Source organism: Globicephala melas, chromosome 11 (assembly GCF_963455315.2).
Source record: "Globicephala melas chromosome 11, mGloMel1.2, whole genome shotgun sequence".
NCBI classification, from domain to species: domain Eukaryota; kingdom Metazoa; phylum Chordata; class Mammalia; order Artiodactyla; family Delphinidae; genus Globicephala; species Globicephala melas.
Window position 1 is genome coordinate 48,224,549 of NC_083324.2, and position 26,141 is coordinate 48,250,689.

The 26,141-nt window shown below is 47.0% G+C and overlaps 1 protein-coding gene across 2 annotated transcripts in view; it reads right to left on the minus strand.

Moving 5' to 3' along the window:
• The window catches only part of ITGA9 (integrin subunit alpha 9), a 350,116-nt gene that overhangs the window by 308,410 nt on the left and 15,565 nt on the right, over positions 1-26,141 (minus strand). For both annotated transcript variants that reach the window (XM_060308137.2, XM_030830131.3), the window contains exons 2-4: positions 25,817-25,944; positions 23,510-23,616; positions 11,702-11,825 (exon numbers count right to left, since the gene is read on the minus strand). In XM_060308137.2, the coding sequence (XP_060164120.1) occupies positions 11,702-11,825; positions 23,510-23,616; positions 25,817-25,944 (359 nt within the window). The remainder of the gene's footprint in view (positions 1-11,701; positions 11,826-23,509; positions 23,617-25,816; positions 25,945-26,141) is intronic.

Here is a 26,141-nt window from a genome sequence, read left to right on the forward strand (position 1 = left end):
GGAGATGGAGTTATGTTCAGCTTAGGTGACTCTAATTACATGTGAAACTGACATTGCTGGACAGAGGCTCACGGCTGCCTCTGGGCACCTTCAGGTCCAAGAGACCCAGTAAAATGACCCAGTGACCCCCATGTCACCCCCTGGGCTCCTGACAAGTCTCTGGTTCCATTAAAAGCAATATACTTAATTCTGAAACACAAAATAAATAATACAAAGGAACAGTGAAGCTGTGATTGCAACACAGTGCCACTTCCTGTGGTTCCAGAGTTATGTCCTGGAGGAGAAGCAGAAGGGCCCTGGGGAAATACACAGAGGAATTCATTTTCTAACAACACTCACTGCAGAGCCTGGTCACATTCTCCAGTAAGTGGCCATTAACCAACTGCTAAATTACAACAGAATGTCAATGGAGTTACTCCTCTTCCAGGGGAGGGCTAAATCAGTTCCTCCTACCTTGTCCTGTTATTACAAAGAGAACTCAGCCCTGCCAGAAAGCAACCCAGTGACAGTAGAACACACTTCTCTGCAAAATCTTGCACCAGGGCCAGGAGCGGGACTTATGCGAAGTCATAAAGAGATCCTGCATCAAATTGTACAATGGCAAGAAACCATAAAAACTAGTAAATCCTGTATCAAATAGCACAATGGCAAAAAGGGTCAAAATGTCCCAACCGGAACAAACAGTCATATTAAATGTGGAAGGTCTGGCGAAAAGCATATCCACCCACTGACCCGACTGTAAGTCTCAGACAAATGAAACACAGAAAGGAAATTCAGCCCCCACGAGCTGAAGGAAACTACAGTGCAGGACACTAGAGTTCAGCCTCATAAATTTAGGACATGAATAGGAATTATGTGGGAATCTTTCATGTTTTAAAGAAAACAGTCCCAAGATCTCTTTTGTGACAGGGGCTCCAAAACTAGACGGGAAAACTTGTCTTTCTCTACCCCATCCCCACACTCTGCTGGCGAGCGCTAAGCCAGGAGCAGGCCCCCGGTTCCTGAGGTGACCACAGCCATTCTGGGAGCTGGGAGGGTCCCAACCCCACCCCAGGCCAAAGGACCGCAGGGGAAGCCCTTTGACCAGCACTCAGCCGGCATCGTGGCACCGTTCAGAGGTCAGCCCGGCTCCCCAACCTGGGATGGCCTCTTCCGAGGTCTGTGGGCCTCACATACGGGAAGCAGTCACCATCTCACCGGCCCCGACATTCCTGAAACCCCAGGGTCTACACCTGCCTTCGCAGCTTGCTCTAGAGCAAGGAATCAAACCACGTGGGGCTCCTGACAAGCACCCATGGCTCCTGAGAGGACAGGCCATGTTCTGACTGCCCAGAAATGCCTGTACTTTGATTAACCCCTTCAACCTGGAACAGGATCCAGTCCTATGCTTCCTCGCTCCCCACAGCACCACACACTTTGGGGGGCAGCTGTGGCAACTCCAGTCTAGGAAGGCTCCACTGGTATGTGTATCTGACATTTCACATTCCACAGCCTTCCAGAACCCCTCCTCAGCTTCTGTGCCCAGGTGACCTTGTAGGTAAAGGTAAGTGATACCCTCTCCCCATCTCAGAATGTGTTTGTTCATCACATAGTTTATTCAACACCGAGATGAGTTCACCCACCTCAGTGCCCCCAACACCAGCCCAGTGTAAGGTACAGTGTGTGCAGGTGAGGCTTTGCTGAGGGAAGGTGTGGGCGCTGCCATCCGTGCCCAGACCCGAGGCCCCAGGCGGAGATGCAAGAGGATCTGGCACATTCTTTCAGCCACTGAGCACCTGGACTCTCCAACTTGCTCTCCTTGGACCTCTGTGCCCCCTGACCTCCCAGCCCTACCCTCTGTCCTCCAGTCCATCAGGCTCTGTGACCTCCACCCCAGGCTTGCTTGAAGAGGATTTGTGTCCTGGGAATCCAATCGGTGGCATCACTGACCCCAGAGGCCTAAGGATGGAAGTAGGTGTGACTGGAGCAGGGCAAGTACACACAGGATGGATTTTTCTGGGCTTCCCAAACCTAGGTTGACTGATTCTGCCTTGGGCAATTCCATCTCCCTCTTGGGCCTCAAGAGAAACTGCACAGAATATTCAGAACCGGTTCTTTAATCCCTGCCCACCCCTTGGCATGATCCTTCACGGACTGTCCTCAAAGATCTGAGGACACAGATGGGACAGCCCACGCTGGGAGACACTGAGCCTGTGTCCAAGCCTGGCCCTCCTGGTACAAAGTGCTCTTCTTCTAAAAGCCAAATTCCTGTGAAGAAGTGACGTGAGCAGGCTTCACAGAACACTTCAAAGCTATTCCTGATCAACCACATCGTAAGACTCAGCACCATTGTGCGAGCACAGCCACCCAAACCCCAAGTCAAGTTCTGTGCCTGGCCTGCTCCTTTCCAGTAAAAATCAAACATCCACATTGTGCTGGCCTACCAGATATTCAAAAAATCCTGATTAAGTGAGAAGTGATCTAAGAAAGACTTTGTAAAGTGAACAAGGCCACACAACAGGTAAACTGGCATCTCAGGGTGCAGTGGTGGCCCTTAGGGCCCAGGCCTGGGCTATGGGGGCTTCCCAAGAGATGCTGGCCAGATACACTGGATCCTGGACCACAGCATGCTTCAGTTGTTTTCACTCTGTTGAGTGCTATTTCCATGAGTTAAGGACACCACTGTTATTTTAACCTGATACCTTCTGCAAAAAAATATATATATATAATATATATAAATAATATATATAAATATATAAAATACATATATATTTTTAAATATTTTATATATTTTATATTTATGTGTGTATATGTGTGTGTGTGTGTGTGTGTGTATATATATATATATATATATAAAAAGGGCAGGTTGTAGTTTCTCGATCTAATCCAGTTCTAAAGTACAGGCCTTTCTTCTTCTTCAAAAATTATATACATAGGGCAATCTATCATTCCCGTATGCTAGAAACTCGATTTTGCTTGCCTATACTGGAGAAGGCAAGAGATCCTCTACCACAGAGCTATGAGAAGGGGGGTGAGTGTGGAGACAAGGGGCTGTCCCATCACAGCATCCCCAGGTCACACACCCTCCCTCTGCGGAGAGGTCCAGGAAGTAGAGGGGGGAGGGCTGGGGCAGGACCTCCAGCCTCCTGTGTTCTCAAGAAGAACTGCTCCTGCACACACAGAGGCACCAGGCCACTCCTGGGCACTTCCATTCAGTCTCCAAAGGCTCCGAGGACGTGGCCGGGGAGAGAGAACCACAACACGCCAGTTTCCTCCCTCTCCGCTGTGGAACAAAACGTTTATCCACCTCGAAGCAGCAAGGGAGAACCGGGCTTGGCACCACAGCACCTCATGGATGCTGTAACAAACCTGACTCTGTTAAATGTGGGGCAACTGAATCAGGGAAGCAAGATGTGGTGGAACGAGGCGGCCCAAACATCCCTTGGACGAGCTGGGAACGGGTTGGAAAGCTCTGTCTTTCTGCCGTGGGTGGGTCTGAATTATGTGGCCTGCGTCACACACGTTGATTCATTAAGTTGCATGGCTCCTCCAGTCTAAAAATTGTAGTATTTTTCTTGGTTGAGCTGCTGGTTTTACTAAACCCTGTCTAAACAGCAGGCAATTGAGAGAGGAAAAGATACTGGTTTCCAAATGTTCATAACCCACAGCTCAATGCATGGAACGTACACTAATGAATTTAATTCATTCAAGAATTAGCCTGGGTGGAGTCGCTTCCTGCACTCTTCCCAAAACACTGGCAGGATAAAACCAACCCATGGAAAGATCAAGATTTACATACAGTGTAACATATATTCTTCCTACTGAGCTCTCTTCCTTTTAACCATTTGAAAAAGTTTCATCTTTCAAAGCTAGTCTTTCTAACACATCAATTTTAAAATTATCTTTCCATAGTTCCTTAGCTTAGCCATGAAATAAAATATCAGAGGAAAAAAATAACCTTCCAGTCTTAGTGTCTGAATTTTTGCTCAATTTCTGAGTGAATACTAACCAACTGATAATTAAACAATTTGATTATACTTAAGAACTTATATACAAAACAAAAACAGACCCAGAGACATAGAAACAAATTTACCAAAGGGGAAGAGGTGGGGAGGGATAAATTAGGAGTTTGGGATTAACGTACACACACTACTATATATAAAAGAGATAACCAACAAGGACCTACTGTATAGCACAGGAAACTATACTGAATATTTTGTAATAACCTTTAAGGGAAAAGAATGTGAAAAAGAATATATATGAGATATATATATTATGTATATATCATATATATGATATATATAAGATATATTTTATATATATATCACTTTGCTGTAACCTGAAACTAACACAACATTGTAAATCAACTATACTTCAATTAAAAAACAACAACAGGGCTTCCCTGGTGGTCCAGTGGTTGAGAGTCCACCTGCTGATGCAGGGGACACGGGTTCGTGCCCCGGTCCAGGAGGATCCCACATGCTGCGGAGCGGCTGGGCCCTGTGAGCCATGGCCTCTGGGCCTGTGCGTCCGGAGCACCGCAAGGGAAGAGGTCACAACAGAGAGAGGCCCACAAAGAAAAAAAAAAAAAAAATTCGGAGGACAATGAAATCAGGTAGACAGAAATCTAGTGATAAAAAGTATTTAAATATATAAAACAGCCCTCAGTTACAAGGACCACAGCCTAAATGGAAAAAAAAAAAAGAAACGTGTTCTGAACTTAATAGCCACCACCCTTCTTCTGCTTAATAAGCCTGTGACCTTCATCAACCTCCCTAAGCTTCAGTTTTCTCATCTGTACAATGGGGATAAGAATACTTAAACCACCCCCATGATGTGATTACTCAGTAAGATCATAAATGTTAAATACCTAGCACAACACCTGGAACCCAGTAGGTGCTTGATAAATATTTGGTGACTCTGAATCTGTTAGTGTCTCTAAAAGGAAGAAACCTAAGACATCCATCACACAGATATGTAATTTTAGAAGAGGAGATTCATAACATTTGAATATCCATAAGGAAACTATTAGATGACATAATTTAAGTAGTTTAAGTCATAGTTTAAGTCAATAATTCCACACAATGTATGAAAACATGTTTGAAGTGTAGAATATATTTATGCCCAAGATAAGAATTCTTAGCACCAAAGGGAAAGCTTGATGGGTCTCCCTGAGCTCCAAGAGCCACTGCCAGAGGCTTGGCCCTGGCTGTCCCCTCCAGCCACCCTCCCTCTCAGGGTCCCCCTCCACATTAATTGGGCATACTACAGAACTGCATCTGCTTTTTTAAATTTGCTGCATTTACTTAAATGAGATAATGTTTATGAAAGCTCTTTGGAAACCATAAAATCCTATGTAAATGTAGAGCTCTTTATTTAATAAAAATTTATGGGGCTTGTTCTTGAATTTTTAAATGGATTAACTTAGCCTTTTATGGTTCTCTCCAAAACAAAAACACAACAAAACAAAACCTCAACTGCTTTTCATTTGTAAATGTATCTTGATTGATTTGTATCCCCTGTGGAGCCACAGCCTTCAACATTAGAAGGGGGAAGAGGAATCTTCTCATCTAAATAGAGGAATCTATTTCCTTCTCTAGAAATGATCTCCATCTTGAGAGATGCAAAAGCAATTAGGAATTAAAGGCCTGGCCACCCCCTGATAACGAAGAAAATGGTACAGAAATATTTGGAATCAATGGGACAATTTTAAAGCAGGGTAAAATTTGATAAACTAAGACCCCAGCAATTCCAAACTTGAGAATATTTAAACATGGCATGAATTAAACTTCAGATCATCTACATAAAGAGAGCTTACCAAGAAAATAAATTGTGCAAATATGATCTTCAAAGGAATTTTTAAAATTATAATCTTTTCAAGGAGTCTTAAAATCAGGTTAGCAATACCCAGCTTTCCACCCGCCATTATTCATTAAAGCAGGACCGCTGGACGCCTTCGGAGAAGGTTTAAGGACACTATGATACTATTTAAAAAGTTAATTAGAAAATTCCCTTTTATTGAGTACTCACCCTGAGCTAGGAGCTGTGTTAGGCACATTATATACTTCAAATACCTCTCTTTTTTTTTTTTTTTGGCCATGCTGCGTGTCTTGTGGGATCTTAGTTCCCCATCAAGGATTGAACCCAGGCCACCGCGGTGAAAGTACCGATTCCTAACCACTGGACCACCAGGGAAGTCCCAAATACCTCTTAAGTAGGGATTAATCCCTCCATTTTACAGAGGTGGGCACTGAGGTTCAAGGCCAGGGGCGGGGTCTACCCAAAGTCACCCAATCAGGAAGTAGGAGCTACAGGTTCATAGGAATAAGTGAGTGGTAAAGCCAGATTCTAAAATTAGATCTAATATACAATGGTACCCAATTGCATTTATCAGTTTTATTTTTAATACTTTTTGTTAATTTAGCTGAGCTGCTCCCAGATTATTCCATATTAGTGAGAATATAAAGATGACCTGTTTATAACCCCCCCTCCTGCCAAGCTCTGGCTTCTTGCCTCAGTGGACTCGAGGGCAAAGGATGAAAGAAATCTCTGCGCTTGATTTTATCAATGCACTGACTTCACTTCCGGGAGTCCTAAAATCCCATTGTAACAGGAAAGAGCTAAATGGGATTCTAAGTTCGATCTGTTTCTTTGCCTTTAACCTTTGCTTTTCGCTGCTTTTGTTATTATAATCATACAGAATGGCCTGCCTCAGGGAACCCTGCCCCCTCTGCCTGAATGTTAAAGTGCTCCTGTTCAGCTCACAGGGAGACCATCTGACCCCATTCACCTGTGGATGGCTGCAAGAAAGAAGAAATTAACACATCCCTTCACCGGAGGCTGGCCATTCCAGGAGATATTTGCAAAATTTATGGTATTTTTACTTTACTTCCTCATCTCCTCCCCCTCTCTGTGCTATAAAAGAAACTGGCATCCAAACCCGGATAAGATGATTTATCGGAGACACTAGTCTGCCATCTTCTCAGAGTGCCGGCTTTCCGTTTTAAAGTCGTATTCCTTGCCTCAACACCTCATCTCCAATTCATTGGCCTGTCGTGCGGCGAGCAGCGCGAGCTTGGACTCGGTAACCATAACTTGGTTAATAGCAACTAATGTTTTACAGTGCATGCTCTTTAATTTATGAAGAGTTTTGCCCATCTGTCACCCCACTAAACTTCTCATTTTCTCACACATTCTGATATAAACCAAACCCCAAATGGCAGTAATGACAATATTCTCCTATCAAATAAACGGTTTGACTTAGGGGTACACGCCATCCGTTTATTTTACTTTGTGTCCTAAATTCATTTTTGTTTCCCATTCCCTCTACATTTCCTGGTTCCAAACAGGATATTCTGATAGCATTTCCCACCAACCAGAAACAGGAAGCACCCGAAAAGCCAGGAGAAAAATGTCCTTGTGCCAAACCAAAGACGGACTTTTTTAAGAAGTGAAAAGTTTGAGACATTGTGGACAGGTGCCCACACACTTAGAGGCTCTCCTCAATTAAACCAACTTCCCAACATTCTGGAGAGAGCACAGCTGACCCTCACTGAGACCCACAATCAGGCCACAATTAGAGAACAGTGTGTGGTCTTTCTGAACACTTTCACCTGCATTTTCTCATGAGCTTCTCACAATAACCCTCAGAGGTAAATGTAATGGAGGCATCATGGTGTCCATTCCCACCGAGGGTCCAGCCACAGGGTTGAGGCCATGGAGGCAGAAGCCTGGAAGATCAGGCCACACCCAGCCCCACCCTGAGGTCTTTCCACTCTTGCAGAGGAAGTGTCCATCCTCCCCTGTCCAGCATCCACCATTTGTCTTTTCCATGGGCCCCAACAGGCTGCAGACTCTAGGCAGGTCTCCGTTTTTCCAGCTGTAAAATGAAATAATCCTACCTTAATGTCACCTTAAACGAGGATGCAGCCTGGGCCTTTGCAGAGGTTCCAGGCCATGTACACGGGCATAGAATTCTCTCCCCACTCAGCTCTGCCACTTTGGAAGCACCATGTTCCCGCTCTGTTTTCCCCTGTAGATGGGGAATTTCTTGGGCTTTATCCATCAGGCACTTAGCACAGGGTCTAACAGGTACTTCATAAAACTGAGTGGACTCTATCCCTGGTAGACAAATTAGTTGCCCTATAGTAATTAACAAACACTTACTTGGCAGACAGTACATTAGCAGACAATATGGTATATTAACATATATGTGCTTATTAGCATATACAATCTTCCCTCAGTATCCATGAGGGCTTGGTTCCAGGATGCCTACAGATACCAAAATTTGCAGGTGCTCAAGTGCCTTATATAAAATGGCAGAGTACAGTTGACCCTCCACATCCTTGAATGCCAGCCATTGCTCTAAGAACTTACAAGCTTTAACTTAATCCTCTCCACAGCCCCTTGAGGTAGGTTAGGCACAAAAGGTTAAGTCACTCATCTGAAGTCACAGCATTAACAAGTGGCAGAGGGCTTCCCTGGTGGCGCAGTGGTTGAGAGTCCGCCTGCCGATGTGGGCGACACAGGTTCATACCCCGGTCTGGGAAGATCCCACATGCCGCAGAGCGGCTGGGCCCGTGAGCCGTGGCCGCTGAGCCTGCGCGTCTGGAGCCTGTGCTCCACAGCGGGAGAGGCTGCAACAGTGAGAGGCCCGCATATGGCAAAAAACAAGTGGCAGAGCCAGGACTGGGACTCTGACGGTCTACGCCCAGAGTCTGTTAAAACTCAGCCTGAGCAAGCCACCCCACATCTCTGGATGTCAGTAAAGACAAAGAGGCCAGGCTGGGTGATATCTGAAAGGTCCAGTCAAACTCCAAAATACTTCTGTTGTACTTCACTACCACATGATCCCCCAACTGGAACAGACAGCCAGCGTTACTGAGTTTTTCCACATTAAGAGAAAATAATGATTGCCTTAAGAGCTTAAGTAGGTTTAGTTTAGACCACCAAACAGGGAGATGGAGATCCCAAAGCAAGAGCATAGGCAAGGGCCCTGTGGCCTGCATAACCCACCTGCCAGTCCCTCTTCTAGAGAAATGTGACCATCTGCCACACCTCGCCTCTTACAGGACCAAGAACTACAGAGGCGTTCCGTTCAGTCCCCCATTGTTCTAAGGGGCTGCTTATACCCCAATGCTCCCCATCCCAGCCCCACCCCGTACTCCTCCCTGGGCACTGAATGAGTTAGGATACAGAAGTGTGGGTACCCATGGGGATGAAGGACTGGGCAGGGCACGACCACTTTGCTACTTTCCTTGCTGGCTCCAGCTGGTCATCATTAAGTCAAGGAACAACCATAGAAAAGAGTGATTCTAGAGGCCGAAGCCCATCCCACAGCCACTGTTGCACGAGGAATGTGGGTTCCTGTGACAAGCCTGTGTCAGTCAGCTATTACTGCGTAACAACCAGGAAATCTCCTTGCAAACAATGACAAGCATTTATTTCTCCCATGCACATCTACAGGTCACCTAGGGTTTGGATGACCTAGCTGGGCTCTGGCTGCAGGTTTAGGGTTTGGGTCTGTTCCACACGTCTCTCTCCTGGGACCAGTGAGCTACGGGGAACACGTTCAGGCAACAGTCCAAAGCACCCAGAGGGGTGGGCTCGGAGCTCACACTCTACTGTGAGTGACAGACATGTGGAACAGACATGACTCAACCTGCTACCTGGCCCCGTGGTGCCCTCCTTGGCTCACAGAGGCTTGCACGTTCCCACCAAGGTCAGGCCAGAGCTGCCAGCAAAGAAGACAGGCAGGTGTCCTTGAGAATACCAACACCCAAAATGTTCATGTTCCCCTCCCTCATGATTGGACCTTTGGGACAGTTCAGTCACCCTCTCTTATTTTGAGAGGGTGAACAACTGGCTCCTATTTAAATCTCATTTAAACCAGAAACACCAAAACACAAAACAAATCCCCACTAACCACCAGGGGACAAAATGATTTGCTGAGGTCAGACAAATGAAAATTCAAAACCCAGCTCTATCCACCATGTGATTTTGAATGACCTTTCACAATTTACTTAAAAGCCGAGTCTTAGCATCCTCATCTGTAACAGGAGAAAGGCAACACAGAACCCTCGCTGCCAAAGGGGCCCCCCCAGGTCCCCCCCTTACCATTTCTGTAACATGGCCTGATTGCCACCTGCCAGCACCTGCATCTCTCTGCCTGGGGGCTTTCCCCGCCCACACACATGGCAGGACAGGATGCCCAGTGGATACAGACCCATCCCCTCATCCCTCAGGCAAGATAATTCTAAGGTATGTGTCCTACGCTGGCCCAGAGATTGTATCCCAGTGGCCCAGGCTGGTAACTCATGGGGACCACACCCCTCATGGGCCGCCTTCCCCTCCTTTTCTCACTTTCCCGCTCCCCACTGGTGTCTTCTGGAATAACTTCCAAAACAAACTACTTCCAGTGATTAAGACTCCATGCTTTCACTGCTGGGGGAAGGGTTTGATCCCTGGTTGGAGAATTAAGATGCCCACATGCCGCGTGGCATGGCCAAAAAAAAAAAAAAGAGAATATATAAAGTCCCCAGACCAACCCCATTCTACTGCTGATCCCGCCCCCCCAACTGCCTGATAACAGATCCTTTAAAAGTGTAAGCCACAGTGGCTACAGGTACAAATGGACATGTGACCCCAGCTCCCTCTCCAAAGGGCTGTCTTTTGCTTTCTAACGCTTACGGTGGTGTACAGGGGAGTCACTAGGGATGGCAACGTGGCCCTATTTCACAAGACAACTTCTGAGAAAACCAGAGTGCTGCTGGTCCTATTGCATAATTAGTTGGGTTCTATCCCCACAGCCTCCATCGTCCCTACTGATTCTCTCACTCCTCCCAGCCTCACAAGCTACCCAACGAGTTCTTCCAGGGCCTTTTCACTTTTCCTCCTGGAAAAAAAGGAAGCAACCAGCTGGGGCAGTCAGCACAGTCCTGGCCCCTCATCGGTGTCTTTATATGACCTATCCCTCCTCCTCTCGACTGATCACATCATCATCTATTTTTCAGATGAGGTTTTTCTTTTGATGGGGGCAGTACAGAGATAAACAGGGCCAGAGTTCAGTTGCCTAGCATGGTCCTGCCAGAGCTGATCAGATGCTGACATGGGATCAAAGAAAGGGTTCCCCTCACAGAGGAGAGGGTCCATGCCTCCTGCAGGGACCTGGCCTTTTCCCAGAGCCCCTTTTCAATGGCCAAAACTTGAAACATGTGAAAACCCAGGGAGGCCCAAGGGAAAGGTGGCCACGGGCTAGTGGAGACTTCTGTCCAAACAAATAAATTAGGGGGAGAATTAAAACATAAACAGCCAAGCACTTAGCTCACCTGGAATTAGGCTAAGCAAACCCTGAGAGCACAAGCTGTAAAACTGCAGTAAATGACACTGAATCCGTAAAGCTCAAATTCAACTGAGCTAAGTCATGATAGGCTCAGTGGTCCCCAGCCCAGGCATTAGAACCGTCTAAGTAGGGAGCTTGAGAAAACATTTTCCTTCCCAAACCCCAAGTGCCCCTTCGTAAGGAGCTCCAAGTGCCCCTTCCCATCTTCCTCATTACCTGATCCTCGGACACCAAAGGGCCATCTGGGGACATGGTGCAGCCCTTCTGTTAGAGTGTGGAAAGCCGGGGGAAGTGTTCACATGGTGGTGTGGAGATGGTTGGGGGTTGTTTGGGGCGTGACGTGGCGTCAGAAAGCGAGAGGGAGGATCAGTCAGAGCTCACCTTCATAGCAAGGAATCAGCGTCCTGCCTTGGGCCTGGAGGTTGGATGGGATGATGTAACAGAAGCCGTGGGGCAGGATGTGGTCTGTTTCGTAGTAGATGTTCTTCCAGCGGTGGGCACAGGCCTAGAGGACAGAGAGAGGTTCAGAGGAGAAGAGTCAGGCTCAGGAGGTCACAAAGCAGAGCCCGGCAGTGCCAGGTGGTTCTGTAGGAGGAGAGAGGTACAGAGGGGCCAGGAAGCCACCTTCTCTCCCATCCAGCCCAGGTGCTGTGCTGGGTGGGCATCAGCAAACTGCGAGAGCCTGGGGAGCGCCCCTGGGAGAGGCAGACAACCAACAAACATACAAACAAATGGGGATCCTAGCAAGTGCCGGAAAGGAAAGACACTGGGTTATGGACTGAGAATCTGGGAGTGGGGAGGACAGTTTTCACCTGGAGGCCAGGGGGGGCAGCCAAAAGGATGAGAAAGAGCCAAACACACTGGGCACAGAGGCAAGTGCTCCAGGAGGGAATATCAGGGGCAACGGAGAAGGCGGAGGGTCCACAGAAAGAAAGGAGGCCCGTGGGGCTGCTGTGGAGGGAGGTGAGGTCAGAGAGGGGACAGGGGACAGGCCCCGGGAGTCTTACAGACCTTGGGGATGACTGTGACTTTAGTGGATGTGCTGACAGAGGGTCTTACACAGGCAAGTGGCATGGTCTGACTCGCAGTTTGGAAAGATAACTGGGCTGCCGAGTGGAGACTGTAGATAGGCAAGGGTGGAAGTGAACATCAGGTGAGGGATGCTGCTGCCTGCACCAGGACAGGGGCAGTGGAGATGGGAGAAGGGGGTGACCTCACGATGTAGAGGTAGAGCTGATGGGCCCAGGGACCCACCAGATGTGGGCAGAGCAGGAAAGGACAGAAAAGGAAACCAGGCAGAGGATAAGACAAGCACCCAATACCCGCTTCAGGGCCCTCAGGCCAGGATGGATCCGTTGTGCGTGCCCCACACATGCACCTGTTCATTCCTCCATCAAGTATTTACTGAGCACCTACTATGCACCAGGCTCTGAGCTGGCACTGAGGATGCAGCAGTGAACAGTCACAGGTCCATCTGGTGCAGCAGACAGACTCGAGTCCTCAGCAAAGAACATACTGAGAAAAAGCCAGAGACGAGGAGTGCTGCTCCACCCAAAACAGACCCTAAGCATCAAGGTGCTACCTGCTTGCCCACGGAGCAGCCATCGGCCTCCATCAAACGTGAGACCCTTCAGAATCACATAGAAGCCTTACTAAATCACAGACCGCTGGGCCCCACCCAGAGAGCTGGCTCGGCCAGTCTTCAGGGCCCTGAGAATCTGCATTTATAACAAGCCCCCAGGTGAGCCGAGGCCACTGGTCCGTGGAGCACCTTCAGGAGCTCCTTTTCGGGTTCAGGGCAAAGCATTCGGTTAAACCATATGAAGTTGCTGATATTTGACTGTTTTATATCATTAATCAGAAGTAAATGTTTGTTGACGGTCTTTTGAAGTAAATTTACATACAGAAAAATGCACAAATCTCAAGTGTACCACCTAATGTGCTTTGACAAATATACTCTCCTGTAACCAAACCCTTAGCAAGATATAGAACATTTCCATCTCACCAGGATGGTCCCACATGCCAGGAAGTGGCCTGGGCCTCTCCGAGGAGGTGACATCTGAGCAGAGACCTGAAGAAAGTGAGGAAGCAACTGGGAGGGGCCCTGAGGTGAGCGAGAGCTTGGCACATGTGAGGAGGTGAGACCGACCCTCTGGTCAGCTCTGGAGGGGAGCCTCTGGGAAGCACTGGGGTCGAATGTGCCAGGAGACACCTGGAGGGAGGGCAGTTCTGGGAGCCAGAAGCAGGAACACAGACTTGCATCCTTCCCCACCGGCACTGGACACACCCAGCCTCACACTCCAATGCACCCGCGCAGCTGGTGAGGAGCCCAGCTGTTTCCTGCAAAGGTGTGCGCTCTGCCTAGCCCCACCTGTTTCTCGTGGACATTCACACTCACTTCTGTTATCAGGTTGCTTCACTCTGGCCAACAGATGCATTTTCTTAAAATACTGCATTTTAAAATAATCAAAGTGTTTCACTTCTTTGTTTGCATCAAACACACTGATTTTGTAGGCTGTAACATTCTGCATTTACATGGTCCACATCTGATCGCTTCTGTAACCCTGGAAGGTGGGGAGGTGTCTTAGAATTCGATTTTCTGTACAGGAACCCTGGGTATCAGAGAGTGCTTTGCTTAAGTTCCAGAGCTGGTAAGTGCTGCAAACAACACAGGAACCCACATTTCAGAGTCCTCCTTGTCTTAGTAGAAAACATTTCCAACTTATAACTCCCAATGCCCACCTGAGAAGCCATCAAAACCCACCCTTTGAGGCAGGTCGGGTAGCTATTGCCCTTAGAGCCTCTCCACAGGTCTCAGGACCCCCGAAATGACCTCTCTGGGGTCGAACAGGATGTCCAGGCCCTGGGCAGTGGGGGAGCTCTCCAGGGCCTGGCTATCCCTGTGGTTACTCTACAAAGAAATTCACTGCCTGCCAGCCTCTCTGGTCTTCATGCCTTCAAGCAAACTGCCCAAGGGCCCTTGACAAGGCTGCTCTCCGTCCACGGGAAAACGAGGACACTCAGAGCGGCGAGAAACCTCAGCCTGCCCACACTCTGCCTCCTGCCCTATGACGTTAATCTCATCGTTCCTTATACTGCAAACCACCTTCATTCCTCCCTGCGCGGTACTATTCTGCGCTTCTAGCATATTTCTCAATAGACTGAAATGGTATCAGGCAAGAAGCTAAACAACAGTATCACTCGGTGGATCATCACTCCACTCCACTAAGGGTTTTAATTTTATTTTATTTCTGACCAAATTCTGATAGTTTGCAAATTTGAATCACTTACCATCTAATTAGCTGGTACATTAGTTATATTTTAGTTTATGGATTTGGCAAAGCTCGTGGGCTTACCATGTTTCACTGTATTTCTGGGTTAGAGGGACCAAAAAGGACCGAGGCGGGTGTTTACCATGACCCACGCTGACTCTTGTAAGGACGGACTTTGTGTATTTAATGTCTAGCTTATTGTCTTATTGATTGATTGATTGATTGATGGCTGTGTGGGTTGCAGTATGCAGGCTTCTCATTGCGGTGGCTTCTCCTGTTGCGGAGCACGGCTTTAGGCGCACAGGCTTCAGTAGTTGTGGGTCGCAGTCTCTAGAGCGCAGGCTCAGTAGTTGTGGCGCACGGGCTTAGCTGCTCCGCGGCATGTGGGATCTTCCCCGACCAGGGCTCGTGTGTCCCCTGCATTAGCAGGAGGATTCTTAACCACTGCGCCACCAGGTAAGCCCTACTGTCTTTTTTTTTTTTTAAGTGGCATAAACTATTTAAGAAGTGATCTCGGGGAATTTCTAGAAGATCCAAAGATTGCATTTCACAATAAACTAAACTAAAATTAATGCATTCTGTGAGGTCAGAGATCAAAGTGTCAAAGGCAGTTTGCATGTAAGAAAACAAGGAAAAGTGTCTCTGAACATAAACTACAGAAAGAAAAGACTTTGTTTAGTCCCAATTATCCTTATATATACACGCATGTCAATCTGACTCCTAAATTAAGAAAAATTCCTAGGGACTGTCTCCAAAGCATTAATATCTCCATCAGTCTCTCCAAATGAGTTCTGCTGTGAGGGAGGCAGGGGGTGTGGGCAGAGCAGGCAAGACCAACAGGAGAAAGAGAGCACCCTCTGGAAACAGCAAGACTTATTCCAACTTGGATTCCAAAGAATTATAACAAAAGAGGGGGGAGGGTCTAGGACCACCCCAAATCTTTTTTTTTAACATTTTACTGCAGTATAATGGCTTTACATTGTTGTGTTAGTTTCTGCTGTACAACAAAGTGAATCAGCTATACGTATATACGTATATCCCCATATCCCCTCCCAATCCCATCCCTCTAGGCGGACCACCCCAAATCTTAGCATCTTACATACTTCAGGTTATAAGGGTTGTTCTTCCTCCCAAAAGGATAAAGAGATGAGTATATTTCAAAGGGCTTTCTTGTATGGAAACACATGTCCTTCCTGGGGGTGGTGGATACTGGGCCTTTCCGATGGCTCAGCCACAACAGCATGTACGTCTCCCCCCACACCACGCCGCACTGCCCTACCACCACTACTACCCCCTCCTCACCCTCTTACACATGCATTTGCCATGCACAGATGGCCAGAGCTTTCCCATGCCTCGGGTCCATTCAGCACAGGCTGGGCCAGGCCCTGGGCCACTGAGAACAGGGGATGGAGGGGATCAGGGCCCTGATGCCACAGATTCCACCCCCCAAAGAACCTTCCACTCCAAGGGAGGACGGAATGGCCTGGGAGGTCCAGGGAAGGTGACTTCTGGGGTTCTGGGAAACTCATTCTGAAAATGTTCACCTACTGAAAACTCATCTAGATGTACACAGATGATTTGTGCACTTTCCTGCATGGATGTTAAAGCTCAGCAAAAAGTTCACTTAAAAAAAAAAAATCAGGAAACAAAGCAACAGAAGTAAATGCAAAAGTGTATCCTGTGGCGTTGAAAAAATGGACAGATGAGAAGTGGTGAATAGATAGCAACTGCCCTGATGCTCGGAAAGGAAACAGCCAAGAGATAGAGCTGGGGAACACCGCTTCCTCCCAGAAGTCAGCTAGATGCTGACTTCAGTTGTTGTCTGAGGCTTGCAGACTCTGCTGAAAAGCAGAAATGTCAGACTTGAACATTGTGAGCTGCCCTCCCAGGTCCAAGAGACGACTCAGTGCCTGTACTGGGTTTGTTGAGTGGTTATTACCAGAAGTGATTTTTTCCCCCCCAACTTCTTAAACTATCATCTGCATCTGGAAGTGCATCTGGAAGGGAAGAGGCTTGCCTCTAATCCCAATGCTGTGTTCACTCCAAGTATCATTTCTTTCCTGGGGCAATGGAAGGAACCACAACGTATGTGGATCCGAGACTGGTAGGTACTGAGCCAAGGGCAGCCTGCCAGACCAGCCCAACGTCCTGGGTCTTGCCACAGCTGGCTGCCGGTCCATGAGGCCAGAAAATGCCATGTGTCATCGAGATACTTGACTCCCTGTCAAAGCTTTCAAACTCTCTATCTGTTCTTTTTTTTTTTTTTAATTTATTTATTTTATTATTTTATTTTTGGCTGTGTTGGGTTTTCGTTGCTGCGCACAGGCTTTTCTCTAGTTGCAGTGAGCGCAGGCTACTCTTGTGTGCTGGCTTCTCATTGCAGTGGCTTCTCTTGTTGCGGAGCACGGGCTCTAGGCACGCGGGCTTCAGTAGTTGTGGCATGCTGGCTCAGTAGTTGTGGCTCGCGGGCTCCAGAGCGCAGGCTCAGTTGTTGTGGCGCACGGTCTTAGTTGCTCTGCGGCATGTGGGATCTTCCCAGACCAGGGCTCAAACCCGTGTCCCCTGCATTGGCAGGCGGATTCTTAACCAATGCGCCACCAGGGAAGCCCCTCTATCTGTTCTTTACTTTGAAATCAGCACCAGATGCCATTTTCAAAAAAAGCCATCCAACCTTTCCCTCTTCAAGCCCAACCTTGGAATCCAATATTATGCTCCTTGGGGATACAGGTGTCATGCCCACACCCCCAGGCACCTCCCAAGTTCTCAAAACATATTTGAGTACAGTGGAGAAAGGAGAGCCTCTTCAATAAGTGGTGCTGGGAAAACTGGACAAGTACATGTAAAAGTATGAGATTAGATCACTCCCTAACACCATACACAAAAATAAGCTCAAAATGGATTAAAGACCTAAATGTAAGGCCAGAAACTCTCAAACTCTTAGAGGAAAACATAGGCAGAACACTCTATGACATAAATCACAGCAAGATCCTTTTTGACCCACCTCCTAGAGAAATGGAAATAAAAACAAAAATAAACAAATGGGACCTAATGAAACTTCAAAGCTTTTGCACAGCAAAGGAAACCATAAACAAGACCAAAAGATAACCCTCAGAATGGGAAAAAATATTTGCAAATGAAGCAACTGACAAAGGATTAATCTCCAAAATGTATAAGCAGCTCATGCAGCTCAATAACCAAAAAACAAACAACCCAATCCAAAAATGGGCAGAAGACCTAAATAGACATTTCTCCAAAGAAGATATACAGACTGCCAACAAACACATGAAAGAATGCTCAACATCATTAATCATTAGAGAAATGCAAATCAAAACTACAGTGAGATATCATCTCACACCGGTCAGAATGGCCATCATCAAAAAATCTAGAAACAATAAATGCTGGAGAGGGTGTGGAGAAAAGGCAACACTCTTGCACTGCTGGTGGGAATGTGAATTGGTTCAGCCACTATGGAGAACAGAACGGAGGTTCCTTAGAAAACTACAAATAGAACTACCATATGACCCAGCAATCCCACTACTGGGCATATACCCTGAGAAAACCATAATTCAAAAAGAGTGATGTACCAAAATGTTCATTGCAGCTCTATTTACAATAGCTCGGAGATGGAAACAACCTAAGTGTCCATCATCGGATGAATGGATAAAGAAGATGTGGCAGGGGCTTCCCTGGTGGCGCAGTGGTTGAGAGTCCGCCTGCCGATGCAGGGGACACGGGTTCGTGCCCCGGTCCGGGAAGATCCCACATGCTGCGGAGCAGCTGGGCCCGTGAGCCATGGCCACTGAGCCTGCACGTCCGGAGCCTGTGCTCCGCAACGGGAGGGGCCACAGCAGTGAGAGGCCCACGTACCGCAAAAAAAAAAAAAAAAAAGAAGATGTGGCACATATATACAATGGAATATTACTCAGCCATAAAAAGAAATGAAACTGAGCTATCTGTAATGAGGTGGATAGACCTAGAGTCTGTCATACAGAGTGAAGTAAGTCAGAAAGACAAAGACAAATACCGTATGCTAACACATATATATGGAATTTAAGAAAAAAAAATGTCATGAAGAACCTAGGGGTAAGACAGGAATAAAGACACAGACCTACTAGAGAATGGACTTGAGGATATGGGGAGGGGGAAGGGTAAGCTGTGACAAAGCGAGAGAGAGGCATGGACATATATACACTACCAAAGGTAAGGTAGATAGCTAGTGGGAAGCAGCCGCATAGCACAGGGAGATCAGCTTGGTGCTTTGTGACCGCCCGGAGGGGTGGGATAGGGAGGGTGGGAGGGAGGGAGACGCAAGAGGGAAGAGATATGGGAACATATGTATATGTATAACTGATTCACTTTGTTATAAAGCAGAAACTAATACACCATTGTAAAGCAATTATACTCCAATAAAAATGTAAAAAAAAAACATATTTGAATAACACATATCTTCCTGTTCTTAATTTTAAAATAAATCCCTGCCTCCCAGAAAGCTTTGACAGGTAGAAATAAGACATTAAAGAAAAAGCAAATGGATATGAAGCCTCCAAAACATGAATATGGACTAGGTGGCCACTCCTTGTACCCTGTTGTCACCTGTCATTTCCTAGGGGCAACTTACAGCCTTTTCCTCAAGCTTCCATTAACTGCTTAGAATCAGCCACCAAGAAGAGATGGCAACTAATTTGGTTTCTAATTGTTTTAACATTGACGCTCAGCCCCTACATTATTCAAACACACTTTCAGACCCATTCCTTAGAGAGACCTTCTCCATGTGCTGAGAGTTAAAAGGGCAGAAGATTCTCTATACCCAAGTGATTTCCATTAAAAAGTCTCTATACCCAAGTGATTTCCATTAAAAAGGACATATACACAAAATAAATCATGCACATAAGGTAACGACATAATGCTGAGTTCCTAATGACACAAAAGATGCCAAGCTTGTTCTAGACAGCACCGTCACTGATGACTTCATGGAGTCATGGAGGTGGCAGAGTCTAAACCAGGGAGGACAGAGGGGACTGGGGACAGACGTTTCCTGGCAAGATGGCACACGTGCAAAAAGCCACGAGAACAACTTAACAAAATAAAATCCAATTTAAAAATAAGCAAAGAGGGCTTCCCTGGTGGCGCAGTGGGTGAGAGTCCGCCTGCCAATGCAGGGAACACGGGTTCGTGCCCCGGTCTGGGAAGATCCCACATGCCACGGAGCAGCTAGGCCTGTGAGCCACGGCCGCTCAGTCTGCTCTCCGCAACGGGAGCGGCCACAACAGTGAGAGGCCCGCATACCACAAAAAAATAAAAATAAAAAAATAAGCAAAGAACTTGAACAGACATTTCTCCAAAGAAGACATACAAATGGCCAACCAGCACATGAAAAGATGCTCAACATCACTAATCATTAGGGAAATACAAATCACAATGAGATACAATCTCATACCCATTAAGAGGGCCATCATAAAAAAAAAGTGTTGACAAGGACATGGAGAAACTGGAACCCTCCTCTTATGCATTGTTTGTGGGGATGTAAAATGGTACAGCTACTGTGGAAAACAATATAGAGGTTCCTCAAAAAATTAAAAATAGAATTACCATAGGATTTAGCAATCCCACTTCTGGGTTTATATACAAAAGAACTGAAAACAGGATCTTGAAGAGAGATTTGCACACCCATGTTCATAGCAGCATTATTGACAATAGCCAACATGTGGAAGCACGACTTCCCTGGCGGTCCAGTGGTTGGAACTCTGCCCTTCCACTGCAGGGGGCCCAGGTTCGATCCCTGGTCAGGGAACTAAGATCCTGCATGCTGAGCGGCATGGCCAAAAAAACAGACGTAGAAGCAACCCAAATATCCATCAATGGATGAATGGATAAAGAATATGTAGTACATACATACAGTGAAATATTATTGAGCCTTAAAAATTAAGGAAATCCTGTCCTATGCTACAATATGGATGAAACTTGAGAACACTATGCCAAGTGAAATCAGCCAGTCAACCCAAAAAAAAAAAAAAAAAAACAACAGGATACTACAGAGAATATTAACCACATTGACAAAACTTTAAAAATGTAACATCGGGGATTCCCTGGTGGCGCAGTGGTTAAGAATTCGCCTGCCAATGCAGGGGACACAGGTCCGAGCCCTGGTCCGGGAAGATCCCACATGCCGCGTAGCAACTAAGCCCGTGAGCCACAACTGCTGAGCCTGCGCTCTAGAGCCCGCGAGCCTCAATTACTGAGCCCACGTGCCACCACTACTGAGACCCATGCGCCTAGAGCCCGTGCTCCGCAACAAGAGAAGCCACTGTAAGGAGAAGCCTGCGCACTGCAACGAAGAGCAGCCCCCACTCGCCACAACTAGAGAAAGCCCGCGTGCAGCAACGAAGACGCAACACAGCCAAAAGTAAATAAATAAATTTATTAAAAATTAAAAAATAAATAATAAAAATGTAACACTAAGTGAAAAAACAGAATATATGCAACATTTTTAAGTAAAAAATTTTAACTCACACACACACAAAAAAGACAAATGCCTCATACAAATGGAATCATGCAGTATGTAAAGTTGCCAAACTCTCAAGAAAAGGAAGTTGGGGGGGAGGGGGAGAAGGCGACTTATTGTTCGATGAGTTTAGAGTTTGTTTTGCAAGATGAAAAAGTTCTAGAAGTCTGCTCTACAATGATGTATATATAGTTAACACTACTATACTATACATGTAACAATGGATACGATGGTAAATTTCATGTTGTTTTTGACCACAGTATTAAAAAGCCATGAGGAAAGCAGATGCTGCTGCATGCCCGTCCTTCCCCACCCCACCCCCCGGAGTGGCTTACTAAATAGATGATGCAGTAACTGTGTAAAAGATGAGAAAATTAGCTTTGCATGCAATGAATTAGAACAGGATAATCACAGCACCATTGGCACAAACCCTCCAGCTCTGCCTTCTTAGCTTCTTTGGCTCAACTGTCCCCGTGATCCTCATTGCTCTTCATGTCCACAGAGATGGCCCCCTCCTGATACTCATTTGGAAAAGTGCAGAACCCTCTGGAAATAAGCTCTCAGCCACATGGAGGTCATCCTTCCATGGGGAGGGGACATGTTTCACGGGACTAACCACTGGATCTAGGTTCAAGGCTCTCAGGAACCCTACGTATTCTGCTGTCACCAGGCCACCACCTCCTTTGTTCTTAATATTGACCTCAGGGCCAGTCTGATTTATAGATGGATCAGCTTCTTCCCCTCCTTCCCATAGGATGGCAGACAAGCCTCATGGGGCCTGGTCACGCAGTCAGGCCACCGTGTCTGAGGAAAGGCAGAGGCTGGAGAGGGTCCAGGGCAGCAGGTGACAGTGATTAAAGGGCTGGAAACCAAGGCAAACTTTCGGATGGGGGCCTCCACAGGACTTATGCTGTCCAGTAGGGAGGCCCACTGACGCTGCAACAGCATCCAGCTGCTTCCTCCCTCCCCAAAGGGGTCCGACGGCAAGAGGCTTAGTTTGTGCTGATAAGGCAGGTGAAGTTCAGACCAACAATCCCGCACAGAGAAGTCTAACACAAAATAGACTCTTCAGGGAGGGGTCAGAAACATTTTGCCTAGATCCTTAAGGAAAACCTGTTTCCCCCAGGGATTAAATATATGTGAAACCCTCAGCTTTATAGCCTGTGGCCCAGAGGAAGCCCTCCATAAACAGCAGCTAGTTTTATTTTCCCGTCTTAATCTCATGCTTTTACAACAAAAATCTTTATACAGCTTCCAAGAAAAGGCCTATGAAGTCAGATACATGAGTACATGTACATGAAAACATCCATCCAGCTCCTCACTGAAATTGTGCATATTAAGAACTTTAGTGTTATACCTCAAGAGAAAACTGTAAAAGACAAAAATGGACAAAACAAGACCTCTGGGTCAGTGAGAGATTTTGTTGAGGCCAATAAAACGCTCTACAATGATGGAAATGTTTCCTCTGTGCCAGCCAACACAGCAGCCAGCAGACATCTGTGACTACTGAGCACTTGAAATGTGACTAGAGTGACTAAACTGAATTTTTTATCTAATTCTGATAAATTTAAATAATGACTGCTTTATTGGGCAGTCCCAGCATATCGCAAGTCTCAAGGGCAAAGACATCTTCTTCCTTGCATCTCCCTCAAAGCCCCTAATAGATCAGAATATATCATATGCACTTTGGGAAGGAAATAAATGACTATTTTAAAACAACGTATATGTATTGCATAAAATATTATACTGTGTAGGAATAAGTAGGAATGAAGTACTGATACGCACAATATGGATTAATCTCAAAAGTATTCTTTTGAGTGAAAAAAAGCCTTACACACAAGAACACACACTGTAGGATTCCATTTATATGAAGTTCTTGAAAAAGCAGAAGTAACCCACAGTAATACACATCATAACAGTGGTTGCCTTGAAGTGGGAGTAGTTGACTAGTAAGAAACATAAGAGGAAAAAAAAAAAAGAAAGAAACATAAGAGGACTTTCGGGGACAACAGAAATATTCCATATCTTGATGGGTGGATGGTCACACAAGTGTGTACAAATGTCAAAACCCAAACTTTAATCTTAAGATCTGTGCATTTTATGTAAGTTATACCTCAATTTAAAAAGATAGCCACAAGAAAATGCTTATGTAATGAATGAGATTTGCAAAGTACTTTTCACCTACATTTCATTTGCCATTTTTCAATAACAACATCTCAGCACCCTGGACAGACGTTATTAACATTTGACAGATGAAGAAAGTAAAAAGATTAATGATTTGTCCAAGTAGTAGTCCAGAAGAGGCAATCTCAAAGCCATGCCCTTATTGCCATGCCATTCAGCTTTCCTAAGGGGTCAAGGTCATTCATTTCCAGGGTGCCACCCTCTCCCCATGGCTCCCCCAGGAGGCCTTACCAGCACGCGGCCATCAGCCTTGGGCTGCCGGGCCAGGCTCACCCCCATCCACTCATCATCTCTGTCTTCCCGGCAGGTCTTTCCACAGGGCATACCCCGATTCTTCCCTGGAGGAAAGAGAGAAAAACCAGGCTTGGACTGAGGAATGCTACTCTCCTGTCTGCTTTCCAAAGGGCGTAACAAACAACCCAAGTGTTTGTTACTGTTACCGAACGCAGGACCCTGTGCCCGATGCACAGTGAGGCAAACAATACGAAAGTCGGAATTGGGTACAGAGAAAGGTTTATTGCAGTGCCCTGCAAGGTGACAGGTGGCTCAAGGCTTAGAAAACTCCACACTCCCTGAAAGCTTACAGCAAAGCCCTTTTACAGGAAAGGCGAGGCAGGGGCGGGGTTTCTGGAAGCTTCTTGGTGTCAGATCCTTTGTTCCTGAGGTCCGGTCACGATGTTGCTGTAAACGTCCACCAAACAAATGTTAGTCTCTGTTATGACAAGAAGGGGCAAGGTCGCAAGGATCAACTTTTGCCCTCCTAGGTCCAGGCCTCGTTAAGAGGAGGGGTCCCTGCGCAGGCCGATCACCTTGCCCGGGAGCGCTGGTCCAGCACCCAGCCCGGGTCCTCCCGCCAGTGCCCAGCCCGGCTGAGGAGGAAGATCTCAGCTGCCGGCGCCCTCAGGGCCAGGTCCCCAGGGCCAGGTCCCCAGACCCCGCCCAGCCATCATCGCTGAGGGAGCCAGACGCCCAGGACCCAGCGGGCCCTCAGGCTCCTTAGGCCGCCCAACTCGGGGCCAGGTCCCGTCCCGCAGACTGCGACCCAGGGTGACCGCCGCCGCCATTAGGTCGCGGAGGTGGGCATGAGGGAGAGGTTCGCCGCTGTCTCAAGGCCAGGGCCCAGTGACAAGGGCTCTGGAGCCCTGCAGGACACAGCCCTCGGCCTGTCCCCGGGCCCCCAGCTCACCCGCCGGCGGAGGCCGAAAGGCCTGGAGGACCCGGGGGAGAAGGCCGTGACCCGTCTGTCTCCACACTCTCTGCCGCGATGACCGCTTCCCTGCTGACCCGGCAGAGCGCGACCTCTGACCTCTGCGCTCCGGCTCTCGCGGTAACAGCCGCGCGGCTGCCCCGCCCCTATTACATTACCAGCCCGTAAATAAGGAGCTGATAACAAGATGCAAGTTGACTCCACCACCACGTATGTTGTTTAATTCAGTCAATTTTTTTTCATAGCAAGACTTTCTCAAGGAAGGAAGCAGTACATTGATTTATATTACGAAGTAAGCTCCTTAATTTGTTATATACCAGTAACGGCCCACAAACCAGTCGTAGACACCATGGACACCTCCCCTATTTCTGCTATAGAAAATCGTGACAATTCTTCATTTAAAAAAAATAATAGTTAGAAGATCTTGAGGGGAAAGGCTTTGAAGAAAGTGAGGTCTTGAATTGATGAGTACAATAAAATATAGCTCTTACTTATTGAGAACCGACTATGTGCCAAGCACAGTTCTGTGTATTCATCTCTATTATCTCATCAATCCTCTCAAGGTAATCCTTATGAGATAGCTATCTTCCTTCTGATTTTACAGGTGAGGCAACTGAGGCCAAAGAGGCTCTGGGACATTCCCAGTAAGTCCCAGTGAGTAACTGGCAGAGCTGGGTTCTGAACCCAGGCAGATCTGACTCCAAAGATGATATATTTTCCACCAGACCAAGCGGGCTCTTATAAACATCCCTCAGTCATATCTTTTCCTACTTAAAACATAAAACCTAACATTGCTTTTAATGGCCTCCCACCTTGCACGTAGGATAGAATCCCAACACCTTACCCCAGCCTGTCGGGCCCTGTGTAGTCCAGCCCCAGCCCACCTCACCAACCTCCTCTGCTTCCACGCTCCCCTGCTCACCACTCCAGTGATGCTGTGCTTGCTCTAAATTTTAAAATGGCACAAACTTTCCTCCACTTGGAGGTTCTGCCTCCTGTACCTGCCCGGCTTACTGCTGTGCATCTTTCCGGTCATTGTAAAAGTCACTGCTCCAGACCCTCCAATCTAGATCAGATCAAATACTCACCTCCCCTCTGATCTTCTCACACTCAATTATTTGTTTAATATCTCTTTTGCCTACTAATTTATAAGGCCAAGGACAGCAGGATCTTTGGTGTATCCCAGTGTTTACGAAGTAACAGATACTCAATACGTGGTGGGTGGATGGGTGGAAGGAAGAAAGGAAAAATGGATGAATAATCAGGAAGAAAAAGAGGAAAGTGTGAGGGTGTGATACCCATTCCCATCTTGGCAGTGAAAATCCACTCACCTCGAGCCATGTCCAGTTCGGTGCATCTCCGGTCAGGGTTGGTGTGGACGCGGCACTTAAACACAGCCCCAGGGGACTTCACGGAAGTGCTGTACTTGGAATCCGCCTTTGGTGCACCCACAAGGACCCTGCACATCAAGAAGAAAGAGCATTCAGTCACAACCCGGTACTAAGAAAGGGCAGCCAATGGTTAAATCCTCACCCAACCATGGGTGTGTTGTCTGAATGCTCCCTGGGAGATCATACCCCAGCACTACACAGTGCTGGAGGGGGGTGGGGGCAGAGGGGAGGGACTCCTACAGTGAACCTGTTATGATTTTAACAT